This window comes from Leptosomus discolor, chromosome 12 (assembly GCF_034619465.1).
Source record: "Leptosomus discolor isolate bLepDis1 chromosome 12, bLepDis1.hap2, whole genome shotgun sequence".
Classification (NCBI taxonomy): Eukaryota; Metazoa; Chordata; class Aves; order Leptosomiformes; family Leptosomidae; genus Leptosomus; species Leptosomus discolor.
Window position 1 is genome coordinate 10,025,193 of NC_141402.1, and position 27,187 is coordinate 10,052,379.

The 27,187-nt window shown below is 40.5% G+C and overlaps 1 protein-coding gene across 3 annotated transcripts; it reads right to left on the reverse strand.

The window, feature by feature from the left end:
• Window positions 1-12,122: 12,122 nt before the first annotated feature.
• On the reverse strand, window positions 12,123-20,278 carry GAL (galanin and GMAP prepropeptide). Of its 3 annotated transcripts, none has more exons than XM_086472298.1 (6): window positions 20,198-20,278; window positions 19,467-19,521; window positions 17,867-17,961; window position 16,769; window positions 14,477-14,554; window positions 12,123-12,175 (listed from the first exon to the last, which is right to left on the reverse strand). In XM_086472298.1, exons 1-6 carry the CDS (start codon window positions 20,276-20,278, stop codon window positions 12,123-12,125), a joined length of 363 nt encoding a protein of 120 aa, XP_086328424.1. The 3 variants fall into 3 exon arrangements, with proteins under 3 accessions (XP_086328424.1, XP_086328422.1, XP_009948900.1); XM_086472296.1 differs by lacking the exon at window position 16,769 and adding an exon at window positions 18,365-18,436 and having other exon boundaries at window positions 17,875-17,961; XM_009950598.1 differs by lacking the exon at window position 16,769 and having other exon boundaries at window positions 17,875-17,961.
• Between the last annotated feature and the right edge of the window lie 6,909 nt (window positions 20,279-27,187).

The following is a 27,187-nucleotide window of genomic DNA, read 5'->3' on the forward strand; positions in this document are numbered from 1 at the left end:
CTGGTAGACTGTCCTGCTCAGATGGAGCCTGGGATTGTTGGCTGAGCTCTCAGCATCTTCAGAAAGAGAGGGACCCCAGAGCTGTTCAGATGAGTTGGCACAGAAGTTGATAGGATGCTATTTGGCTCTAAAGAATGTTTGGTTGCGTGTAGCTGACCAAGTCGTAAGAAACACAGAAGCAGAAAGCAGCTGCAAGTTTTTGCCTTCCTCCCCAGGCAATGCTCACTGATCACTTTGGAGGGTTGTGACTGCTCTCTGCTATGTACCGTACTTTTTTTTTTTTTTTATTTTGAATGAAATACAAAAACAGTTTCAGTGTTGAATTCCTCTGTTGAAATCTTGCTTCAGCACGGACCTGGGAGTTGTATGTCCTCGAGCAGTTATTTCTTCCCTGGTAGCAGTCATGACAGCAAGCCCTAAAGCTCCACATACAAGATTTTGCACTGACCATTTCAAAGGAGCCCACATCCAAATGGGCAATTGCCTCCCAAGTGATATCAGCATTTACAACTCCATGCTGTTACAACCATCTCAACATCAATAATGATCACATTCACTTAGGGTGATGCTTTTCAAATCCAGGAAAGGAATAATTTTTATTTTCCTTATGCAATTTCTTTTTCTGTATTTAAGCTGGTGCTCTGATAGCAAGATATTATAGGTCCCTCAGATAATTAATATAAAGGAATATTTTTTTGCAGTCCATTGATGAAGGATTTAGAAAAAAGCTTACTTGCAATGTGAGATTCACAGTAACAGAAAGCCTTACTTTGGAAACTGCCCTGTAACTTCTTGACAAGATTGGTTTCCAAAGAAGGGACTATACTGCAATCTTCCCTATTCACAGTGTAAAAATTATGAGTATTTTTTCCTCATTATTTCTTACCAAAATTTTGGTAAAGCATCCACACAACCACTGCACAAGACTCTTGTGGATTTTATTATCTGACTCTAGTCCAATGATGTTCTTATTTTTTGTCATGCTAATACAAGGACAGTTTTTAAATAGCAGTTTCCAGTAAATATGTGTCACTTAGCCACTGCCTTTCCCTCTGTTAGCCAGCACGCTGTGTTTTTTCAGTTGTTACCACTTCTTTGTTTCTAAAGACACCTCGGTTCTTTGTAATTGCAATTCTAGGTAAATCAGACTTTTGTATTGATTAACCTGTTCAGTTAAACGAGCTTGAGCTTTTTCATGTAGAGCACTATTACCACCTTCTGGCCATCCATTATTATGCTCAGAAGAACAGGACATTAATATACAGCAGTCTTCTAAACTGGCAGCCTGCTCTGCTTTATAGTTGTCCTTTTCTTTCACCTGGCTGCGCAAAAATCAGCATTAAGAGCAAACCACTCTAACATGTTCTGTGTATTATTTTAAAATAAAAACTATCTCTTTAAAAGAAAAAAAAAAAGCTATAATCCTTGATCCTGCAAATACTTGAACCGTTTCTTCTGGAAACCCGCACCATGTGTCTCTCAACATTAGCAAGTTGTTGTTTGCCTTTAGGAAAGGAACCCCAAAGGGTTGTGAGAGGGGCATAATTATTTTCTTGAAATGTACTGAAGTAGCAACAGCGAACGGAAAAATTATTCCCGTGTCCATGGTCAGTAAAATAAGAGCTTGGTAGAAAAGGCAGAAAGAAAATTTCAATTCTACATCAGGAAACGCTCTATAATAGTAAAGGGCAGTGAAGCACTCACTGACTAGTTTGTTGGAGGGATTGTGGAGACTTTAACACTGCAGGTCTTAAAACCAGGCACTGTTCAGACATGATTTATGAGCAGATGATCTTGCTGTGAACTAGAAATTGATTTAGATGACCTCTAGCATTTCTTTCCTGTCCAACAACTTTAAGAGCTGAAGAATTATTGGACTTGAAAGTGGGAAAAGAAATCCCTCTGTGAGGAATTCCTGGCATTTCCTTGGTAGATTGGTTGGCTTGATTGGTTTGTTATTTATGTTAGGAAATGATGTGATGACAGAACAATTTCTTGTCATGTAAGAACTGGCTTCCGAATAAAGAAAAAGGTCTAGAATTTCTACATAGATTATCATTGTATAAATTAATAAAGCTACAGCTATGAAAGAGTTACCACAGGCCATTTTCGTGCTTGTGTTCGTCACAGAAATTATTTCTAGATACAACTTTAGTAGCTGCACTATCCCTCTCCAACACCTGCATCAATCTTCAAGATTTCTCTTTTGCTCACCAAAAAAAAAATTGTCAGCATAACATTAAGGTCTTGCTGATACACACTTCCAAATACTGCAAAGATGGTAGCTTCGACTTTGAAGAAAATATCCAGAAGCCACAGGCATGGCCACCTACGGTTGTTGATTCTTGAATCCTGGCAGCACAGCACAGCTTCCGATTTCAGCTGTAGCAGCTTGCCTCTGTTTAGAATAAAATCAAAAAGAGACAAATAATCCGGGTAGCAACGTGAAGTCATCCTGTTTAACAGTTTTTTGAACAAATGTCCACTCTTACATTATCTCTTCAGACTGGCTGTTCAACTGGTATAAATCCATGTTGTTTCCCAGAAATCAACAAATCATTTCAGTTTGTACCCTTCCAGCCTTTGATGTTCTAGCTCAGCAGCAGTAAGCCACCAGGCAAGCAGGGTGCAAGGCCTGCTTTGCTGGGCAGGATCTTCTTCTAGAACTTGGTTGAAAAGGAAAGGGTACATGGGAGGACAGGTGACACAGGAGGACAGGTGACACAGGAGGACTAGAGAGGTGCTGTTTGCCACTGTAGGGAGAAAATTCATGCAGCCAAAAGCTTGATTAGAGTTCAAGCTGGCCAGCACTGTGAAAGACAAAAAAAAAGGGCTCTTTAAAATATGTTAACAGCAAAAGGAGGAAGAGGATCAGAGATGATAACATGGATCCGTTACTTGGTGAGGTTGGTCACCTAACAAATACGGACACAGACAAAGCAGAGGTGTTTAATGCCTTCTTTGCCTCTGTCTTTAACACTGATGAATGGCCCTGGGACCCCCGGAGCGCTGCCCTGGAAGGCTGTGACTGGAGGGATGACAAACTCCCAGCTGACTCTGAACTTGTTTGAGATCTGCTGCTCCGGCTGGAGGCACATAAGTCAATGAGGGCCAGTGGGATTCATCCCAGGGTACTGAAAGAGCTGGCTGATGTTATCACGGAACCTCTCTCCATTATTTTTCAATGATCTGGGGAATCTGGAGAGGTCTCAGTCAACAAAGCTAGCAAATGCTGCCCCAATTTTCAAGAAGGGCGAGGAGGCAGACCCTGGTCATTACGGGCCTGTCGGTCTCAATTCAGTGCCTGGTAAAATCATGGAGATGGTCATTCTGGGAGACACTGAAAAACAATTGAGAGACCACGCAGTCATTGGTCACAGCCAACACGAGGTCACAGCCCTGTTTGACTAAATTTGTTTCCTTTGGTGACAAGGTCACCCATCTAGTTGGCCAAGGGAAGCCAGCAGACATGGGATTTTTTTGAATTTTAACAAAGCTTTTGATAACTGTCTGTCACAGTATCCCTCTGGACAAAATGTCCAGCACACAGCTAGACAAGCCCATAATTCTTTGGGTGAACAACGGGCTGATGGGTCAGGCTCAAAGTGTTATATAACAACTGGGGTTAAACCAGGCTGGCAGCCAGTCACCAGCGGGGCTCAATTTTGGGGCCACCACAATTTAATGTTTTTGTAAAGGATCTGGCCACAGGAATAGAATGTACATTAAGTAAGTTTGCTGCTTATCCTAAACTAGGAGGAGCTGTGGACTCCCTCAAGGTTAGAGAGGCCTTACAGAGAGACCTGCATAGCCTAAAGAGCTGGGCAGTCACCAAAGGTATGAAATTTAACAAGAGCAAGTGCCAGACTCTGCCCCTGGGGGTTACATACAAACTGGGGGACAAGAGGCTGGAGAGCAGCCCCACAGAAAGAGATCTGGGGGTTTTGGTCAATGGCAAGTCGACTAGGAGTCAGCAGGGTGCCCCGGCAGCCAGAAGGGCCAGCCGTGCCTTGGGGTGCATGAAGCACAGCATTGCCAGCCAGCCGAGGGAGGTGGGGGTCCCACTCTACACCACACTGGTGCAGCCCCACCTCAAGTACTGTGTGCATTTTTTTTTGCAGGATGACCTCCTCTCCTATTGAGGAGATTTCCCAGATGACGAAAGGTCTTGAGGGCAAGACTTATAAGGAGTGGATGAAGTCACTAGGATTGTTCCCCTTGGAGAAGAGAAGGCTGAGGAGTGCCCTCATGGCAGTCTACAGCTTCCTCAAGGGGGACAGCAGAGGGGCAGGTGCTGATCTCCCCTGTCTAGTGACCAGTGATGAGGAAATGGAATGAAGCTGCATTATGAGAGGTTCGGACTGGACATTTGGAAAAGGTTCTTCACTGAGAGGTTGGTTGGCCACTGGAACAGGGTCCCCAGGAAAGCAGTCAGGGCATCAAACCTGTCAGAGATCTAAGAGTGTCTGGACAATGCTCTTAGTTGTATGGTTTAGTTTTCAGTAGTCCTGCGAGTAGAGCAGGGAGTTGGACTTGATGATCCTTATGGGTCCCTTCCAACTTGAGATTTTATAGTATTCTATAATTCTGTTCTACCAAGCTCTTTTACAGTTAGTGTTTCCAAATTTAGAAAGTCAACAAATACAATGCAGTCATCAAAAGTTTTAAAGTTCTGTACACTGCAATGCTATTGAGTTTGCTTACGCAATTCATGGCTGAATTAGAACCCTAATTCCTGATACGAATTCAGGGCTGGCACAACTGAATAGAAAACAATCTCAGGAAAATACAGTACATGTCCTCTCTGGTTGTGATTTTGCTGGGAAGTGGCACCAGGGAGCTCGGAAGGGAAGTGCTGTGATAGCAGGTAATGATTAAGAGTTCACATATACAGGGTTGTGCCTACAGAGTTTTCTGGCTTTTGTCATGTTTTTAAGTTTTTATGTGATTTTAGTATTATTAATTCTAAACTGAATTAGGCTTTCTGGAACACATTTTCCCAGATTGCATAGCTTAAGGGTACAGTTTGCAGAAAGAGATATAAGTCCAAATTTCTAGCACAATTTTAAGCATTGTGGTGCCAAATTCTTACAACCTTACTAAGGAAACGTACGTGATGTCTGCATCATAAACTCCATCTGGCCAAGCCTCTGTCACGTTTCAGCTGCAGGGACCCTGGCACTGTCAGAGCATAACATTGTTGTGGATTTACCTTGACAATTTGCTGGCAGTTTTTTGGCCTTGTGATGTTGGTGAGATCATTTTATTTGCTGGCAAACGTCATGTTTGTGTTTAGATGTCTGTAAACCAATAGTAACAAAGACCAGCATTTGATAGCATAAGTTAGTAATGTTCTCCAGGCTTTCACCTATAAAGGATCAGGTTTTAGAATGTATTTTAACATCCTAAGATTCAGATTAGTATCAAGTTCGATTTTATAACTTGTACACAAGTTCTTGCTTTAATAATGGTTCAGATTGCATATAAACAATTAAAATTTCAAATCTTATTGGTAGTTCAACACCTGACCTCCTTGCATGCTCCCATAAATCCAGTCAAGCGTGGTTTTCATCTCAAAATAAATTGATGCCTCCAAAAACCTGTCCTTACATCACTTTTGAAAACAGGAGAATAGAATCCTTTACTGCTTCATTTTTTCTGAAAAATACACCTCAAGTCTGTCCACGTATGTAATTCCACTCTGAATTCACAAAAGGTAGTGTGGTAAAAAGGATTATTTTTTTTTCCCCACAAAGAAAAACATCCATCCTATTTGGCTGAGGCGAAGGATAATGCATATGCATAATACCTAGTACAGGTCATAGAAGGAAAAAATCTGTTACATCTTCTTCCCTTTACCCAGCCAGGAATATCTGGCTTGTCAACACTGTCACAATACAATTGGTAATTACCATGGTTTATGTTGATAGATAGCCAGAGTGGGGAGAAGAATAACAAAATAATGATTAACACCACAAAACTATTATTTTTAATCAAACTGAGTTTTGGAAACAGATGTTTGGGGGCTGTGGTGAGAGATAAAATGGTGCCTGTAATGTACACTGAAAAAGGAATTCAAACGAAAAGGGACCAAAAGGCAGAAAAAAATGTAACTATTTGGAAAAAAAAGAAAAGTATTATCTAGTTTGAGCGACATAAAATTAATCAAGATTTCACAGATGCGGGGTTGTTTCTAAACAATACACAGACACGGGATCATTTATTTAATGGCTAGAATCAGTAGATGGTTCTGAAGGCCCAAAGTAACAGAAGGATTTCGTGAACAATGTGCTTTGCAGCACGTGGGAAGGAGGAGTATTGTTGATGGAATGAGGGTGACTATAGCTTTCATTTCTGAAATCATATTCAGCATAAGATCTGAGATTTATTAAAATGAATTTTTTTTATAATGCTGCACCGGATAAAGTCAGGTCTTAACTGATACAAATAAACCTACTTTCAAGATCATCAGTACCACTATATTGAGTTTCATAGGTTAGGATTTGGCCCTCATATGTTGTCTTCGAAGAGCTGTATTTCTAAACAGGGACCAAGCAGGTAACCAGCATGAAAACCAAGCAGGCACAATTTGCAAAACTGTGTTTTGAAAAGTGGTGCAAAAAAGTAACACTTAGCTGTAAAAACATGGTTATTTTTCCTGTCTGCTCCTACTCGTTCTCTAAGTCTTTGGGCCTGGGCTCATTCTGCTTATTTTGAAGAAGCAAACCGCGATGCCTAATTTAAAGGATCACTCTGGGTTCAGAGGCAGGTCTCGCTCTCCAGCTAGCACAGAGCAGAAGGTCGTCTGCCCTCTTCAGTTCAAGTGTCTAAAGCTCCTGTGAAGAGTCCTAAAAGAAGTTACCCAATACAGGTGTCCCCAAACACTGATTTTCAGAAAAGGTGCATAAAATTCTCACACAAAACTTTGGAGACGACTTTGAGTAGGGGTTGAACAGCTGCAGAGAACAGTAGAGGGGAAAACCACCAGAACACTGATGGTTCCTTAATCTACTATCGACCTATATCCTGTTCAAGAGGGACAGTACAACCCTATGAAATGAAGAAAGACCTTAGGGGAGTAGAGTGTGATGCCCCTACATTAGTATCTAAATAAATAGTAAGCAAAGAATGTTCTCCAAATATGACACAGGAACTTGTGTTGATGTAAATAATCAGAACCGCAGCTCTAAACCTTGTCAGAAAATGCCACCTTTAATATTGATGAATGTAAACAATAGCCATGCTGTTCACAAATCAGATCAATTATTTTCTGATAGAATATTTTTTAATTAAATAGGATCATTTCAAGGAAACATGATCTTATAAACATTCTGAAAAGGAAATTTAGAAGCTATCAATCCTGAATTAATTATTTTAGTGTTTGTAAGTGATAAATAATCAACATTTACTTTAGAAACTCTACCAAAGGCAAAAAACCACCCCATTTTGCAAACTGAATGGTGACATTTTATCCTGATCTAAGATAGTTTTTTGGTATTTTAGAATTTTCACTCAGACAGACATTCCATATGACACTCATGTCTCCCTGCTCTCAGAAAGACTGTATCATTTATATGTACTAACTTAGTGGAAAATCTGTGATCAATTCAGTTAGAAATACCACAGATGATGGAACATATATGAGTTGTATTTCAAGGGAATTTCATTAAGTATTTGGGAATAATACAGTGCTTTACAAGCAAGGAGAGAAAATAATTCTCCTCTGCAGTTGAGCTCTGTCTTTTTAAAGCTCGTTTGTGGGGGCGCTGAGCGTTGCACATGAACTGACAAACAGCCTGTGCTCCGAGGTGTTAAAAATCTCAGCAACCGACATTTGTACTCCCAGCTACTGAACCAGAGCAGCAGGGCAATCAGTGATGTGCAGTTTTCTATGACTGGCTCATGTCATTCTTAGTCCTCACAAAATTAAGTACCAGAATTATTGTTTGCATGGATTTAAAAATAAATTACAGAACAAAATAGCGGTCTGTTAATGTAATTTATTGGTGAAAAATCATTTGTTCTGCAAACGACACTCAGCTCTAAACTTGCTTTTAATCCTCATATCTGCCTTAGAAATCTCCCGAGGTAACTTTTATCCTGGACAAATTACAAAGTATTTCCTGGTGTCCGTTTCTAAGTCGTTGCTTTTTTTATTACATATTCTGAAATATTTTAAAATACTTTCATCACTTTTTCTCTGAGTTGTTTTCTTCTATGTGTTTCTTCACAAATAGTCTCATATTGAAACAGAAAAAGAACAACAGAAATTGTCAGAATCTGTTATAAACTAACTCACACCAAGGCTCTCCGTTACGTTAGGAAGTCAATGCTCTAAGGCAGGCAAAAATGGCTGTAGTTTGGTTTGCACTATGGTAACATTAAACATGAGAGCAGAATTATGTCAACCCCAGTATCAAGCTCATCAAGCATCCTCAGTATCCTGAGTCCTACCTAATTTCTTTATGCTAATTTTGCAGCCTGACCTTTCCATGAGTAGGCAGGTGGGAAAATACACATGTCCCGTCAGGTGCCTAACGACTTCCGAGGCCAGATATACTGCTTTATGTCAGCGTGCCACCAGAGAGTCCCACTGAGCTGATCTGCATTTAAACAAGTCTTAGGGAGACTGCCTGACAGGCAAAGCACTGTATAAAATGGTATCTTTTTGGTTACAGGTAGTATTCCTCTCTTCAGCACTTTTAGCCAAAAATGTGCAATTTCCATGTTTCTTTTGTAAGTTGGCATCAGATGCTGTGCAGAGGAAGAGGCCTTGTTTAATTAATTCCTGAATTATGGACCAAGTTCTAAGGGCTGGTTTATGGCTCTGTGCACACATGGGTGTGATTTATGCTAAGAAACAATTTAATTAGCCTTTTTGAGGTACTGTTTCATTTGGACCTTGAAGGACTTTTCTTCCGTGAATAGAACCGCTTCAACTCAGAACCTGTGGCCTCCACAGTGCCCTATGCCTGTCAGTGCCACAACTGCATCATGAGATCTATGGAAAAGGACTCCTTTTACTGGGGGTGGGGTTTAAAAATGTTACTTGGTCATTTTATCAGGTAATCATTAAAGGCTGTGTTACAAGAAGTGAATTCACTAACCACTTTTGCCATGACGTTTGAGAGTCTGTCATCTCTCTTCTTATCGGCCTCTTTCTCTAGCCAAAGTCACGACCTATTTAGTCTCTCTCTGTACAAAAGTTGTTCCCTGATGCTGAATATATCCGTCACTTTTGTCTATAGCTTTTCTGGTTCTACAGTGCGCTTTTTTTTTTTTTTTTTTTTGCGATAAGCTGACTAGAAATGCAGCTGATGACAAAGTTGGAAATGGCAGCATAATGATGTTTTCTGCTTTGGTTTTGGCTACTTTCATTATAATTCCTAACATTCCATTTGCCTTTCTAACTGCTGCTGTGGTTTAAAAATGATGTTTTTAGAGGACATCTCTAAGCATGAGTCTAAGCTATTTTTCCAGAGATAATTCAGACCATCATTACGTGTATGCAAAATTAGAATTGTTTTTCTCTGTGTATGTTACATTGCTTGCATCAGCATATAATTTCATCTGCCATTTTATTTTCCAGTCAAGGAGCATCATGCAAACCTTCTGCTCATTGTCAGTTAAATTTGCTTGTTGGGTAATTTCATATCACTGGCAAACATTATAACCAAGTTTTAGTCACTTTTCTAGACTTTGGTTTTTGTCTTTAGTGCAGATATGTGTTTGATCTAATCCTACACAAAAGTGGAATACAATGTATGCAAATGAGCAAATGAATGAGGAGGACATGGTTAGGGATTTTTTTTTTTAATTTTGTACTGAAACTTGTCACTTTTTTTATTGTCTCTTTGTTCTGTTGAAACTAATTACTTTCAAATTGTAGTTTTAAGGCCATCTTTTATCAGGCATTTGCCTGAGAGGCTGATTTTGGAGATGTTAGTTCAAATATCTGAAAAATTTAGATCTGAGATGTAAGACCAGCTTTAAATAAAATAAGAAAGTTAATTAAGTGATAACACTACTGAAATTGATCCAGAAGAATGCCCGTTTATTGGGTTTTTTTGCCTCTTTGATTTTGCAAAGATAAGAGCTGTAAAGGATGAAGGAACAGTCTGAAAATTTTACCTCTCTCTGTATTTTGGGATATTACCAGTATGGGTTTGAATGCAGTAATTATTAAGTGAAAGTACGTGGACTGCTTCAGGTAGTTAAATTACAACGAGCCTTTGTCATTTTTATAATACATGCATAGAGCAGTGCAGCTCAATGAGTAAGAACTTGTAGCCTCCGTGCTCAGACAGTGGTGTGAAAGTCTTCCAAGGAACTTGATCCTATGAGTTTTTCAGTATTTCAAATAATCCCAAATGTCAGAATTTCAAACAAATATTCCAATAAGATCACTCCATCTTTAATGAGCTCACAGTATGCTAATTTGATTTAAGTAGTAACTGTTTTCTAATTTTAAACTCGATATCCTATTTCAAAAGGAAAGAAATTCAAGGCTAAGGTTATGTTCTTTTCATTTGATCACAGATTTGTCTGCTCTGCCACAAAAAGATGGCTCGTGGCTGAGTTCAGGAAATGGACACTGGTTCTTGGCAGTCAAGGAACCAAGGTCCAGGGAAGTAGGTGAAACGAATGCCTCTTGGTTTTTGTGAGCTTTCTTTCAAGTCTGGGATGGGAAACGTGCACATTACTGGTGAAAATGAGAGTTTGGAATTACTGAACTCTACTAATGTACAGAAGTTAAATTTCACTTTATTCATTTTTTTCGCAGCTTTTGGAAGCCCATAAATTTACCAAATAATGTTGAACCAGCAGCATGTATACCAACAGTGTATGCTTTTTTATTATGCTTTCAAAAAAAAAATCAAACAGTAAACCATTGTCTGAAGGGCTTGCTCAAAAGCTCTTTGGAGCTGATAAAAAATGTACTTTGTACACTTCAGGAAGCGACCACCAGACATGAGATCAGGGGCTGAATGATTATCAGAGGAAGAGCAGAGGCTGATTGACAAGGTGAGATAACCTTATGGGTTCAACTTCAGCACCAGTGGCTTGGCATTGGAGGGTATTCTGCTGTGCTGAAAGCGGAACAGATACTCTGTTGTAATGTTCTGCAGAATTGCTGTCAGTCTGCGCACTCTAGTGTGCAGCAGCCTTTTGAAAGGATGATACTTCATTGCGCCTGTAGGGAGTGAAAGTCACCCAAATGTGAAAAGCCTCTCTCAGATGCTGTATCCTCTCAAACCTTTTGTCATTCTCGGTACAACATTTGTTGTGTACGGGCCTGGCATTCAGGTCCCAGTACATCAAAGCTCTTTCATGGGGGTTAAGCACATATTCAAGTGTTTTGCTGGACTCAGACTAACGCATCTCCTAAAATAAAATACTTTTTTAATCTTGGAGTGGGCAGGAGAGTTTCTTCATTAAAGACTACAGATCCAGTAGTCTTGACAACATAGGAACAGGAATCCTACACGCAGCATTTGTGTAAACCTGTTACCTACAGAACAGTTAAATGTGGGTGAAGGTATGCTTCAGGCAATGGGCAGGTGTATTAGAGGCTTATAATATGACATTTCAACTGAACATGAGTTTATTTTACATCTATGAAAACATGAGCGAGAAGTAAGGCTTCCATGAAGCACAGAAGTACAGTCTTTGTGACATAAAAGGCTCTGCGAGGCAGCAGCTTGAAGTCACTGTTCTTTTTCTGTTAGCTGAAGTACCCAATATGTGCTATTTATGTTTTATTTTACTGTAGTTTAGCAGAGTACAAGTGCAGTGTAATCTTACCATTTAACTTGGGCTTTGTACATGACATATTGTGTGCTGGTATGTATTTAACTTTAAAATGGAACAATGCAGTTGCTCTTTATTTTTATTTTATCATTTACCTACTGAAAATTTTTACCAAGGCAAAATTTTACACTATGACATCACAGGAGAGGGAAAAAAAAGGCAAACAAAAAAACCTACAAACAAACAAATAAAGGGCAGAATGCATTTATCAGATTAATGCAAACAATACTTCTCATCTTCAGATCATTTGGACCTTTTGGTTGGAGTTCACTCTAAATCCACACTACCACAAAATAAAAATGCATTCTTCTTCAAGACTGATTTGTTTCCTCTGATGAAGGTAGTTTGTCAAGCGCTCCCACCTCTGCAAAAAAGAAAAAAAAAAAAAATTAGTACGTAAGTATGCATGCATGTTAATCTTAGCAATTAAGTAACAACATCCAAATTTAGTAGTATACACTTTTAGATTTTTCTTTTCTTAACTACAAGAGGCAAATCCTGGAGCTTTTGATATTTTAATTTATAAACGTTTTGTTTTTTCTTTTGAATATTAATAATATCTTCCTGCTATAATTTCACCTTTTTAGAAACAGCAGTGACAGAATGACAATGAAATTGTATCAATTTTATAATGTTAATTGATATTGCTGGATCCCAGCATCTCAAAAGTTTTAAAATTATCCAATGATGGCTGCCATCTTACAGCCTGCCCTACATGGGAAGCCTTTAAAGCTGGAGGGAGCAATTTTCAAGACAGAGCACCAAAGGCCACTTTCAGTTAGTGCCAAGATTACCGGTTAAAGTTTTCACTTTATCTTGCAGATCGAAACATAAGGCTAATCTGAATAACCATTCCCTGAACCTGAATCCCATGAGTGGGAGTTTCCCCAGTCCCCTCAAAGGAACATATCTAAAGCAGTATATTTAATGTAAAAAAGTTTCACTGGAGCAAAAATGTTAAAGTGTGTGTACCGTAATAATGTCTGTTTTTTACCTCCTGAAGCTACAATTCTGATTTTGTGTAAAAGTTTGTGCCAATAAATCTGGTTAAGGGATAATACGATAACATCGTGTCTCTTGAAACCTGGGAACTCAAGAACTATCTCAGGGAAAAGCTATTTCATATGATCTGGAGATTCCTGGGTTTAGGAGGACAGATGATAATACCATCTTTTCTGAATAAAAACAGCTGTTTGTCATCACTATCCCAAACACGGAATTGTTAGAGTTACAATACAGCATTTTTTTCTCATCAGTCCCGGGGAAGAAGTAATTTGTATTTCTAGGAGATGCATTTTATTTTCTTAGCCTGCTCAGGGAGGGCATGCTGGAGCTCAACGTGTTTCACAGCCTTTCTGCTGTATCCAGGTACTGGTTTTACTTCCCAGGCTCACACAGCAGGGTAAAGGAGTGCTTAGGGCTCCTCCTTCTTCACAGTGGCACAACAAACAAGCCACTGCTTTGTCCACAGTAAATACACATGCTAATAATCTACTTTGAATTATCTCAGGCCCCTAACCATAAAGAGTTTTGTTTCAAATGCAAAGTTGATTCAGTAAACATTGGGTTGATATTTTCAGTAGTGAGAATCATTTTGCTAGGGTGGATACAAATGATTTAGATAATTATGCCAGAGGTCTAGAATTTTGTTTCCTAGATACACAGAAAATGAACAGATCTTGAAAGTCTCTTTTAATAATGAAACTAAAATATAAATGTAACACACAGTCCTTTGTTACTATTCTACAGCGTAGACTTGCCACAAAATTGCTTATAATTTATTGTACACAAAGGTAAGAATACAGAAGTCACAGATTTATTAAGCTGCGTGCTGAGACAGAGGATTTCTCAAACATCTGTAGTAAAAATAAGTTTATTCCTTCCTGTTGTTTTCTTCACATTATTATAAAACTACTATAGTTTTAAACATTTTGTAGACACTTCTAGAAGGGCTGATTAAAGAAGGTTTTTAAAAGCTCAGAATTGTGGCGGTTTTTCAAAAGCAAAACTAATAAAAACTGAGAAGCAGACAGATTTCTTCTTCACCAAATGCTATAATATAGTTACCGTTCTTATAGAACCAGATGTAAGCTCAGCTTTACAATTGTGGTCACCATTTTGAGACCCCACAGAATTTTTACTAGCAGCATTTTGAGCTTAGTGTTGTTGCAATTTGATGATGTGACTTTATTGTTGAACACATGCAGAAAGGGAGATGTATTTCTTCTGTCACTAACAAGTGTTTCAGAATTTCAACCAACTTTTCTTGACATTAAACTCAGGTCTTATTTTAATTTGTTATTGAATTGTTTTATACTAACTCCGATGTAATCTGATGTTTCAACTCTTCTAAAGCTGGATCCACACAATTTTAGTAGCAGCTGTTATTATTTCCACAGTGCCCAGAGTAATCAAACAGTATGAGAACCCTGCTGTGCCGGATACTCAGTGACCTGCAGTCTGGCAGGACTGCCTGCACTCTCTAAACCAGGCCTGTTCCTGTGTGCACTAAGATGGAATTGACAGTTCCTCTCCCCAGCCAGAGATGATGTTCGAGGTCTTGCACACTCAAATTGGCAGCGGCCTTTTACATTCAAGGGTAGTCTTGTCTGCACAGTAAACTTCACACCAGGCAGCGTGAAAGACTGAAGTGGTATTCACTAACCTTTAAGATGCAAGTACGTCAAAAATTCAATTACTGTGCGCACAATGTTTTCATCAGCCAGCGGTCTTCCAAGACTCCCTATAAAACAAGGTGATTGTTATTTAATATTAACATGGTATAAAGATCTATTTTATGTGAAATTGTGTCTAGGTTTATGAGTTCTGTGAAAAAAAAAGCTACTTGAAATTTCTTTTTCCTTAAAATCATTAATGGAAAACCTCATTTCATGAAGAGCAAAGCCACCTTAAGGTAGGCAACTGAAGCTCCCAGAATCCAAATTGCCCAGCCTTGCATGCTAGTGCTGCACAAGAGATGCTTTGACACCTCAGTGGTTGTGGTCTTTAAGGCCTTAGGAGTTCTGTTGCAGAAAAGAGTTACCTGTTCTCAACTCTCTCCTTTGTGTCCACCAGATTGAAGGGAAAGGTAAGTTCTGCAAACAAATTCATCAGCTTTGCAAAACAGTAGAGTTCTTCATGTAGTCTGACTTTGCTCCCAATAAGCCACTCAAGTGATACAGAAGCGATTTGTAGCCCAAAAGCTAGGTCGTGGACTTCACTAAAAGCTCAGAAAGGCACATTTTGCATGTGTATCTAATACGATACACTCCTCTTTGATCTGGGGGAAATAGGCCTCCTGATGCTTTGTAAATGGCCCAATTTATCAACCTCCCTGGGAGCTTGTTAGTGCACTTGGGAGGTTGAGAAGTGCGCTCTCTGTGTCTATTAAAAAAAAAAAAAAGAAAAGAAAAAGGGGGACATCTTGCTTTTTATCAACAGGATGGAGAACTGTTCTATATTAGAGATAGTAGAGAACAAATGGTAGGTAATTTCCCCAAGTTTTAGTTCTCTGCCAACAGAACAGATGGGTACCAGTATCTGACTGACAGTCCATTATTACATCACTGAGAATACTGTCACTTAATGGTATCATAGGGGATGTGTTTAATCTCAGAAAATATCCTGGAAGACTGACTTTGCAGCAGGTAAGTGTTGGTGGAGTTTTTCCACAATAGAAGAGAAGATCTAGGCCTCCAGGGACAAACAGGTCAGAAGGCAGACTGAGCTCTGTGGCACAACTAAAAAAAAACATCGATGGGGAGTTGTAAGGGACACAGGGGTTTCTGGCATAAAGAAAGTCAGCATTTAAGAATGCATCTGAAAGTCCTGTCTTCCAGTCTTTGAACTGACAAACATGCTTTTATTACTTATATTGATAATATTTGTATTTGCAGTTTTCCTTAATTTAATTTTTATTCCCTCCTAAGCTGGTATGGATTTCTCTTATGACTAATCATTATTATATTAGTAGTGTATTGACCCAGATTTTATTACAAATGTAATATTTATTGGATAAATACTTTTCTTTAGTGACTTCAGCATATTGTACATACATATTTCTATATGCTCTGCTATTGATCTTAATTCTGAATAGGCAGTTACTTGCACACTCTAGTAAAGAGACAGTGATGCTCTTGGAATTTAAAGATTTTTCTGATTATGCTCATAGACTTTTTTTCCCCTGGACCCAGTGTTATGTAACAGATACAGCTTGCAAGTCCTAGGTTATCTGGAGAACTTGCCAATTTTGCAGCATTCCTTCAAGGAGCAAGTGCAGTCCTTTGCATGGATTCTTTTACAGTAATGCTGTGTATGTATAGTGCCATTTTGAGATACTTTTGTAAATAATCAGCAGAATTTAACTAAAAAAAAAATCCTTCATTTCCAATTAAAGTAAGAATTCTAACTATCTTATCCATTTTTTCTATTCAAATCTCCTTTGGATAGGAGCTCTGTAACAAACTTCAGCTTCAAAGAAAACTTTTGATGAGAGAAGAGCATCTAAATGAGGCTCGCAACAGAGGCAGTTATATAATTTTCAGGGTCCCATCCAGACAAGTTTGGTTTACTTATAATTGTGGAGGTGCAGCAGCATCTGGCAAAAGAGTTCTATAACCCCTAAAGAACATACTCCTGTAGAGGAGCTGGCAGGATACCCACAAATGGCAACATGCTGCCACATGAGCTGCACTGTCAGGTTACAAACACGTTCCTTTCACATGGTTTCTGGCTAGCACAATATTATTTTGACACCAGTGTTTGAGGAAGTCGGCTCTACAACCCCCCCCCCTTTTTTTTTTTTCTTAAAAACACACAAACAAAACACCAAACCCACCAACAGGAAAAAAAAGCAACAAACCCAAACCAAAACCCAGCGCTCTGCTCTATCACTAGGCACCAGCTACACCAGCAGTCATTCTGAGGTGGTAACAGCTAAGAAATGGATTAATGGTACCCTTCTGTCCATGACATAATTAAATTAAAAGTTTATATTATTTAAATTATTATTTTTATTGTTTAAATTATGTCCATGACATAATGAAAGACACTTCTTTTGTTGATGACCTGATTTCGCATTGGCTACATCTGCATTGTGCTGGGCGGAATTACAGCCACCTGCGAGAGCGTTGGGGCTGGGGCTTTGCCTCCCCCCTCAGTGCAGCAGCGTGAGCACCTCTGGCCGTGAGCAGCACGTCGCTCTTTGCCAGGCTAAAGGAGAGATTCATCCCAGCTCACTTCAGATGTCTGCAGCAGGTTTAGTTTCTCCTCAGGAGAAACTAAGAGGTTTTTCTAGAAGTTTCTAGAGATCATTCTGAAGTAGGTGTTCAAATTAAATCTTAAAAGCACCAGCTGCTAGGGAGTCTAGACGCATATCATGCGAGCCCAGCTCTGGGTAATGAAGGTAGAAGGCAGCTGTATCCTTTTCATAGCCATTTACGGCATTCTGATACAAGCAACCTCAAAACAACATGTTGACCTGACTTGAGTTTTGACCAGGTTCTCAATCTTCTAATGAAAACAATCCATCTTCCATAGGTAATATGGTGAGACTTAACATGGATTTTTTTTTTTTTTTTTTTAAATAGTAAAGACTTTTACAGCATAAACAGCACCATGCAGTTCTAAGGTCTAGTTTCAGCTCTGGTGTAGCAGAATAAAAAAAATATGTGCCAGTTTCTGTATTCCTCCCTACTGAAACAGTCCTTTATGTGCTCACTTTGCTGAAAATAATGAACTCCTGAGTGTCTAGGGTGACAACTGAAATACTTATTTGAACATACAAAAAGAAAAAATCCTAGGTTTATACAAAGTGATATGTTCTATTATACTTTAAAATCAACACAACAGTGGTATTTTTCCCTAGGCACCAAACTACGACCATGTACAAGGGGCATGCTGAACTGCCAAATTTCATTTTTCTTCCTTTCATGTGTTTATTAGGATTTTTGCTAAAGAGCAGGACAAGCCTTGTACCCAGGTAGTTACCTAACCCAATAACAGTAAATCAATTACTGAATGTAAAAAACAAATCAACAATACTGGCTTTCAGAACTTCATTACCTGCTTCAGTATCCTCATCAGGCTGTATTTCGCGTTTACCAGTGAAGCCATATTTGTCGTTGAAAGATCTGTGGTTATCTACCGCATCTGATAAATTAATTAAAAATTAGAGGAATTAATTGACTTAACACCAACCTTTACTATAGTGCTTGATTTTCATGGATTTCAAAGAAGAGATCATGATGGGCACTTTTGATGTACAAAATGACAAAGAAGCAATTCATGTGTCACTAAATAAAATAATCTTTCTTCTGAATTTGTGCATATGATTTGCACCATTTACAGACCCAATCCTGTGCTACATACTCTGAATTCAGTAACAGCTTCAGCAAGTAAGTTTGAAAGAAAATGTAAGTTTGTACATTCACGTGTCACTTGGGAAGTTGTTTTTGCTACTCCTTCCTCTGTTTTGAGAAACGTTGCTGATGAGTTTGCTTAAAAGAAAACTGCAGAGAGCTTTTTGAAGGTTATTCATGTAAAACTATCTTACATGCCCCTGGTGCATCTTCTCTCCCCCTTGCAATGGGCATTTCCTTTATCAGTAAAAGCTGATCAATACGACCTGCAACAAAGGATGATTCCTATTATCCAGTCTTAGACAAATGGCACTTTGACAAGTACATTTCCCCCAGTATCTTTGCCAATTTGGCTAGATCTGCTTTGGGGCAAATATACTTCCAGGCATTTACAGAACAAGTTAATACATTTAAGACGCATTAATTTTTTTTTAGGAATCCTTAAGGTTCATTAAAAAGAATGAAGTATCTGTAGTATCTGTCATGTGTTACTAAGACTGAAAATATAGAAACACTGTTAATGTAATAACACACATTACCAAAGAATAATGGTAAAAGGACAGATATTTGAGATAGCTTAGCATGCGGTTCAATTTCTTATAATCTACATTTGTAATTCTCCATCTTTGTAAACCAATGTGTTCCTGTACTTTAAACACCTTGTACATTAAATATTTTTCACAGTGAACTATTAATATTTACAGTCATGAGTTTGCATGTTATTGTTTTAATTTGTTTTGCTTTAATTAAAAGAAAACAAAAATAGTAGTATAAAGCCAGGTAGCAAAGCCACTTTCAAACAGATTTAAAGGTGAAATCTGAAATACAGTGAGAAGTCCCAAAGTGTCACATTTTGTCATTTTTCCCTTGACATCTAAGATGCTCTGATATCATGTAACGCTTCCAGAGGTGGAGTGGGGAGTATTTGTCATATGAGAATTACGGTTCAGAAGCACAACGAGCAACCAGATGTACTTATCATAGAATGATCTGGGTCGGAAGGGACCTTAAAGGTCAGCTAGTTCCAACCCCTCAAATACATACATACTTCTGGACATAAAGCCTCATTGCTTTAGAAAAAGAATAGTTATTGTCTAAGACAACTCAATTCTGCAATAGGCAGGTAACAAATATCTGAACAAGTCTTCTCCCGAATGAGTTTCTTCAGCCTTGCAGGTTTAGACAAAATTGCTGTGTTTTTCAGAAAAGTGAGCAGCACACTACAGCAAACTGATTTACAAGAAAAAGAATCTTCTGCATTTTGAAACACTGCATAAAAAAAAGTGCTTGACTTACGTGGCCCAAGTAGGTACCCAGCGCTATTCAAAGTCCAGCCCCTTTTTTCTTTTGCCTTAAATAAAAAATGCAAGTGTGTTACTGTGTGAACAGCACAGCACTTTCTGAAGACAAAGCAAACAGCACCCAGACAGACATTCTTTTAGCAGAAAGCGTCTTCTGAAGGCTTGGAATCAAGAAATACTGTAAAAAATAAAAGCCAATAATACCAAAGCAAATACTAATGCTGAACTCTGCCTGCTCACTGCCTAAGGCAATGGTTTGGCTCTTGACATCCGTGCGGTGGGAAGATTTCACACCGCAGGAGTGAAACTGCATGTCACACATTGGAGGCAGGAATTCTGACTTTGTGCTCCAAGTTTACGTTAACACCCGATAGTCAAACAGCAATGCTGTCTTTTAATTGCTTGGATTTACACGACAGCCTCTTTATAAATGAAGTCTGTGTGTACAGCACCTTCTCTGAGTCAGGTGGGACACCATTCCATTTAGGGCTATCAATGAGACTCTCTTCTTCCCCCCTCAGCCATACCATCTGTTACCAAGGAGCCAGCATTCAAAAGCCCCAAATCTTTCCTTTAAAACCTGTTTGCTGCCCAAAGTGCTGGTGAGCGCTGCCTCTTGCCCAGCCCCGTACCTCAGTACGGCACCTGCCAGGCTCGCCGTTACCGACCAGCCGGGACGCGGGCGCTGCCCGACGGCCGGGACCCCCCCGCGGAATCCGTACTTACGGAGAAAACCAGCCCGAACGTTTCCGACAGGGCGGCCCCGAGGATGAGGGTCAGGAACAGGAAACCAGCGCTCCTCTGCATCTGGGGAGAAGCCGGAGCCGGGGGTAAACGCCGCGAGCCGCCGCTTTGCCCTCCGGGGGCGTGGCACCCCGGCTGCTGTGCGGGCACCCCGGCGCGGGGCAGCGGGGCGGCTGAGTCTGCCGGCCGGCGCCCAGACCCCGCTGGGGAGGAGGCGGCAGCGGCGGGACAGGGGTATCGTGGGATGGGGGTACCTTGGGACGGGGCGCGGCGGCCGCTCCCTCACGGCGCGTCAGCCGGTGCCGGGCGGCGGGTCAGGGGCTGCGGCGGGCGGGCGGGCGGGCGGGCTCGGGCTCACTGCATGGCCGCCCTGCGCGGGTGCGAGACTGCGCGACCCCCGCCGCTCCCTCCGCGCTTTATGGGCTGAGGAAGGGGGGCCCGGAGGGGACGGGACGGGGACGAGAGCCGCCCACCCCCCTCCCCTGCGCCTCCCCCGGGGCGGGGGAGGTGTAAAGCGGCCGCGGAGGCAGAGCGGAGCACTGCGGGATGCGCGGGGCGCGGCGGGGCTGGGCGCTGCTTGGGGGGTACGGAGGGCCTCGCCCCCGCCCCGCTGGGCAGCCCGGGGCCCGGCCCCTCGCCCTCCCGTGAAATCCTCCCGCTCCTTTCCTCTTCTCGGGCGTCACGGCAAAGCCACCTGGGCCACACCGCTGCTGCTGTATTTTATAAGGTTATACGGTTAAAGAATTTTTTTATGATGAGGGTGTCTGAAACACTGGCACAGGCTGCCCAGAGAGGTGGTACATGCCCCATCCCTGGAGACATCCAAGGTCAGGCTGGACGGGGCTCTGAGAAACACGATCCAGCTAAAGATGTGCCAGCTCACTGCAGGGGGCTGGACTAGACGGCCTTTAAAGGTCCCTTCCAGCCCAAACCATTCCCTGATCCTGTGATCCCGTATGTGAAAGGCCAGGGCTGCAGCTCTCCCAGACTAGCCCCAGCTTGCTCGTTAACCACCGATGAAGTCTCTCCAGTTTGCTTATCATAGTTGTGGTTACAGCTGGCATTGGGATGTGCAAAACTGAGTTACAAGGCAGAGATTCCAATGTTAGTTCCCTTTTTTCCCTGCCAATTGTGTTTTCTCCGCAACAGATGAGTTTATTCACCACAAGTGCCTCAAATTCAAATTTCGGTAAGAACAGCGTTACAGCTGTTGCCGAGAACAAGCCATACTTCCCGCTCCTTCTCCTGAAGCTGCCTAAGATTCTCTGCAAATTTTTACCCAGTGTGTCTGTGTGAACTGGAACGTGGAGGAGATGTAGCCGTCAAACAATGCAGTACACCTACCATTCACCAGCTTAAAGCCAAATTATTTCTTTTTACTTCATTGTAGCATAATGTTCATAATCCCGGCTAGAAGCAGAAGCTGCATCTTGTAGTTCTGTTTTCTACCCTCTTTTGTCAGGAGCAGTAGGATTGCAGTAGTCTGGCCATGTCATTGGATCGCTGATCTAAAACTGCTTCAATAAAGTTTATTTTACACAATTCTTAAATGCTGATGTACTTAAATGGGAGGCTCAACTTTGCAGATTTCTTTTGATGCTTTTTATTATTTGCTTAAGATGGTCTATCAGCTTGGTCCTCACTGTTCAGACTACATAGACCTTGAAAATAGCAATATAATTTTTGCCAAGTGTTGTTTTCGTTTACCTTATTGAGAAAGTTCTTCTGGCTGAAATTTCTTGGCTTTCAACTGTTAAATCCCCAAAAGTAATTTTTGAAACTTGAAGCTTCTCCTTGACACAAAATGTTTCCTTTGTGTTATTTGAATAAAACTACAAAAATTAGATCAAGAGGTGTCAAAATCTGCATCCAAGCAATATTACAGTAATGTCTTAATTCTGTTATCTTTGACTGCAGGTTGTTCTTCAGGTTCCTGTAAAAAGTATTTGAAACAATGTATTTTAACCTGTAATTTTTATTCCAATTTTTCATCACAATACTTGCATCTTCCTGTCAAATTACAGAGAAAAATGATCACTTAATCTCCACTAGATATCAGATGGAAAAGAAAGACTCTTTGTGTACTCAAAGGCTTAATCCATCACTTGCCCATCATACTTTTTGTCTCGATTTCTCTTTAGGTTAGTGTCAATTAAATAATTTTATCAGTCATTCCTACAATTGATGTTCTCATTCCCTCAGTTTTCCTTGTCAAGAATGGTATTAGTCTTTTTTTTATTCTGTAGGAATTTTAAATCCCACTGCTCAGACAGGAGAATTAGAATTAGTCCAAAGCTTGCCTTTTCTAGCTTAGCTTGAAAAATGTTCATCTCCCTGACTACATGGTTTATTTTCTTACTGAGGTGACCCTTCAATGTACTAATTCCTCAACTGATTTGTTTGTTGTTTGGTTAATTGTAAAGGCTTCATGCGGTTTGCAGCAGCTCTCAGGTTATGCCAAGTCCTCACCAGAGGTTCACCGTCAGACAAACTCGCAGTGGAGCTCATCTAAAATTTACTCAAGTCTATAGAACAATAAGCATTGATGACAAAACTGTCTCTGTTGTCTCTAAACTGATACATGAGAGTCAGGATTACCGTTGGCTGTCTCACATAACAACATGTACTTGTTCTATAATTGTAACTGCATTTCATAATAATTAAATGAAAACACAAGGGAGAACACTGTTTTCAGCCAGAGCAAAAAGCTTCAAATTTTCAAGGAAATGATAATATGGATTAGACGAATAAGAGTATTGAAACATTTGGCTTGTGAAAAAATTAATTGCATTTTTGTCACTGAGGATTTAGTTTTGAGAATAAGTGGTAAATCCTGAGGATTCTGCTGTGTGTTTAATGGTAAAAAACTCCCTTATATAAAATTGATGATGTAGGATCACCTATTTTGTTTTTAATTAACAAAAAGCATAAACCATCGAGAATGGCTACTTTGCATAATATTCAGGAAAAACACTGAATACAAGTGTATTTTGCAGTATATTTTGGAAGAGTCTGGAGTTGCAGTGGCTTCCTTCACTGTCAAGTTTACTGAGGGATAATGGATAGAGCAGGAGAAAGTATGTCTGCTAGTTCTGCGCTGAAGTTGTACAGCCAGGTTTGGTTTCAGCAATTCACCAATGAATATTAAAATCAAATATTAAAACCACTGCATTTGCAAAGTGATGTCCTTCTGCATGAGAAGTTTTTTCCTGCTTCCCAGGTAACAACAAGCACGACCATGTTGTTTAAGACCATCCTCAGGTATGTACACAAAATCTCTAGTGTTATGTGAGTGATGGCAATGAATTCTGAAAATTTTGTCTCCCATACACTGGAGTAATTCGAGTGAAACACTGACATTACAGAAAGCAAAGGCTTTATCGGGGCAGTGTCATCATCCAGCTAACTAGAAATGATTCCTTGCAGGAGTTAGAAGATGTCTAGCTTTGAACCTAACTCAGTATTTACCAGGGGACTACTAACATGCAGTGACACCAGTAAGTTGTGTTACTGTTTTTTTCTGTGTTGAAAACAATGCTAGGATTTTTGAGATGGGTGTTTTAACCCTGAATATACAGGTTTACCGTAACTGAGCATGGAGAGCACAAACACAAGGCCTTCTGTAGCTACATCAGAGTGGGAAAGGCACAAATTTCTTTCATGCAGAGTATGGACACAGACAGATCTGAATACCAAGAAGCAATGAGCATTCTAGTTGCCAGCAAGGCTGTGAATTGCTTCACTGATCTAAGATTTAATGCTATTTTGGTGGTAAATGGGGACACTGTCACAGAGCTGAAAAGTTATTTAGAGCTTTTCTTTCTGCTCAGCAGCATTACCCCACCCTTCAATCTTTCTATGCTCCTTGTTAACCTTAGCAGAGGTAAGGTGAAGGTGACACAGTGTTTATCTGAAGATGGTGTGGAACTTCAATGTGCAACTATAATTTTGATAATAGATTGCTCTTTGAGTCTTTGAGAAACTTCTTGACTATTTTTTCCCTCATGTGTATAGAACATGTTTCTTCTTTCATGGATGTAGAAGAGAGAACATGGGGTTTGGATTTGTTTTTTTTTTTTTTTAAAATAGTAATAGGAGAAGGGTCATTTTCTTCATCCTTCCAAAGGCTTTGCTATTGTTTTATTTCCATTTTCACATTTTGTAATTTCTGTAAAATGCAGGCAATTTTCACTGGGTAAATCTCTTGCCCATTTTACCACCTGCAGCTTAGTGTCAAATATAACTAAATATTATAACTGCCTTCTGAATGAAGGGCTGTTTTCTGTTCTGAAGTGCACTGATACCAACTAATTTCCTGTTCCTTCATCCATCAGTGTGCTACTACAGCTACTATTCATATTCATTGCAACAAAACTGTGATGTGTTAGAACACATTATATCTTTTAAAAATTATTTTTGGTTAAAGAAGAACATTGATTTCAGACTAATTGTGTGTAAAAAACCCCAACAGAATAAAAACTTCAGAGAAAAATTCCAAAAGTTAATTACTATATACATCAATAATATTGTGAGAAACAATAAAAAATCCACTTAGTCTTGCTCCTGCATCGTAAAACTTACAGGAGAATAATATGTCTGTCCCATTTGGTTAACATTAGCCAATAGCTTAAAATCTATCAAGGAGAGGTTGCTAGCCAGCACAGTCATGGAAGCTTCATACCTTAAAGAAGTCAGACTCTCTTGGTGAGGGTTTGTCTGAGAAGAGTGCTGAGAATTTGAAATACTCTAAGAAATAACGTTTGCAAGAGTTGCCAGTTCTGATTGTAGCAGATCCACACAGATTGCACACGTGACAGCCCCTTCTAGCCTTATGCATCCCCAGACTGCTGCTCTTTGGGCCAAGTGGCTACATGCAGAAGCCTCGTTGAAATTCCAGGAGACCCACTGGTCTGGCAATTTTCTTCGTGGGCCGAGGAGGATGGCTTCAGAGCCACTGCCTCTCTCAGAAGCAAACACAATATCTCAGCTCTATAAGAGGCAACACAGCTTGGCTCTCAACTCCTGCTAAAGTTTGAGCTCAGCTTTTTGGGAGGCAGCAGCTCTGGCTGAGTCCTGCAACAGCTGTGAACCCCTGCTCAGGGGGCAGGTTCAGGACTTCTAGATGCAGAAGCTCCTTTCCCAAGTTCTGAATTCAAATGCTTGCCTGAAGGAAGTTGGTTCTTGCCTTAAGTTTCCATTTAATTCCTGACTCACTCCACCTCCTCTGAGCAGTAAATTCAGTAGAAGCTCACACCTACCAAACACAAGGGAGCTGTTTCTGCTCCTGCGAGATCTCAGGAGGAATTACTGCCTACCTACTGATAAGAAATTATGTCAGGAGCAGCTGATGACAGCTACCCACCTCCCAGTGAGCAACTTCGAAGGTCACCAAATGTTGAGAAGCTTTCTTATTTAGAGGCAACAGAGCTCTGAAGTATTTTGTGAAGTATATTGTTTCTCATTTTAAATACTGAGCGTACATATGAGTAGCTCTGTACAGATGCATCACGCCATGTAAGATTTTTTTTTTAATCACATAAAATAATCTTTGTATATTTTGTGCACTTTAATGTTAATTTGAAGAATAATTGCTTTTAAAAATCTTGCCTATATAGAAAATAATATTAGTCCCTTATTTGAAAACAACATCATAATTCAATTAGAATTTCTGTAGTGGCTTTGAAAGCTCTTAAAATGTGCTTATGAGACATGATGTGAAAGGTTCCTATTATTAAATTACAGCTTTGCAATTAAATCAGAATGAAACCAACATTCTGCAAATTTTGTAATTTTTGCATGGGTCTTTGTTTCAGCATCACTGGATGAACAAAGTCTGCAGAATATAAATATTTACCACACATTTTCTGAAACTGTATTTTAGAATGGAGATTAAAGTAGATTAAGCTAAACATTAGATTAGAGCGTGGTGGTTCCTGTGGAAAGGCACCCAGGAAGGGCTGCGCACTCCGCCTGCTCTCCTCACCCGCAGGCTTTGGCTGCAGCCCTGATGGTCAGCCCAGCTCGCTGGTGGCTGTGCAAGCCTACCCAGCAGCTTGAGGGCGCCAGGGCATTAAAGGGCTCATTAGGCAGTGCTTTGAAGTTGTCAGCCGCATGGTGGTCAAGATCAGGCAAGGACTGCGCTCTGCAGCGGGCAGGGATCAAGTCCCCAGCCAAGCTAGCCTGTGACGAGCGGAGGCAGCCACCCAGACAGAACTTCCCATGAGGGAAGCTGCTCTGCAGGTGAAGGGCTGCATGGTCTGCACCTCCCCTCCTGGGTAGAGGAGGGTGGAAGCGCAAGCTGTGCTGTGGTGGAGTCCCCCAGGCAGTGGGTGGAGGAAATGCAGAAGTCAACAGGATACTCTGTGTTAGGGAGGGGAAACAAGAAATAACTAGACTTTGCAAGAAGAAACACTGGTGCCCTTCATACCTTGGAGAATGAGGCACCATGGTCTTTGGTGACCCATGGGAACAGGCTGTGCCTTCCCTCTCCTTCCTTCTGTGTACCAGCCAGCAGCAGGCACAGACTGCTCTCCAATACTTTTGTGTGTGGGCACCAACGATATGGTAAAGCAAAACAGACAGACTGGAGAGGTTCTGAAGGAGGGCCATGAAGATGATCAAAGGGCTGGAGAACCCACTTGATGAGGACAGACTGAAGCAGTTAGGTCTTTCAGCCCTGGAGAAGAGGTGACTTGGGGGGGGGATCTCATCATAGTTTTCCAATACCTAAAAGGTAGCTGCAAAGAGGATGGAGGCTCTCCCTTCACAAGCTGTCACACAGAGAGGACAAGGGGCAAAGGGTACAAGCTGCACTGGGAAAGATTTCATCTTGATATAAGATATTTTTTTACAGTGAAAGCAATCAATCTCCCAGGGATTCAGTGTAGTCCTCGTCACTGGGGTTTTAAAGACCCAAGTGGACAGGGTGCTAGATAATAGGTTGAACCAGATGATTTTTTTCAAGGTCCCTTC

Coding starts and splice junctions, on each gene's coding strand:
- GAL (XM_086472296.1), bottom strand. CDS start 20,278: ATGCAGAGGAGCGCTGGTTTCCTGTTCCTGACCCTCATCCTCGGGGCC. Junction 19,522..20,197: donor CGTTCGGGCTGGTTTTCTCC/GTAAGTACGGAT, acceptor TTTTTATTTAAG/GCAAAAGAAAAAAGGGGCTG. Junction 18,437..19,466: donor TGGGTACCTACTTGGGCCAC/GTAAGTCAAGCA, acceptor CCTTTGTTGCAG/GTCGTATTGATCAGCTTTTA.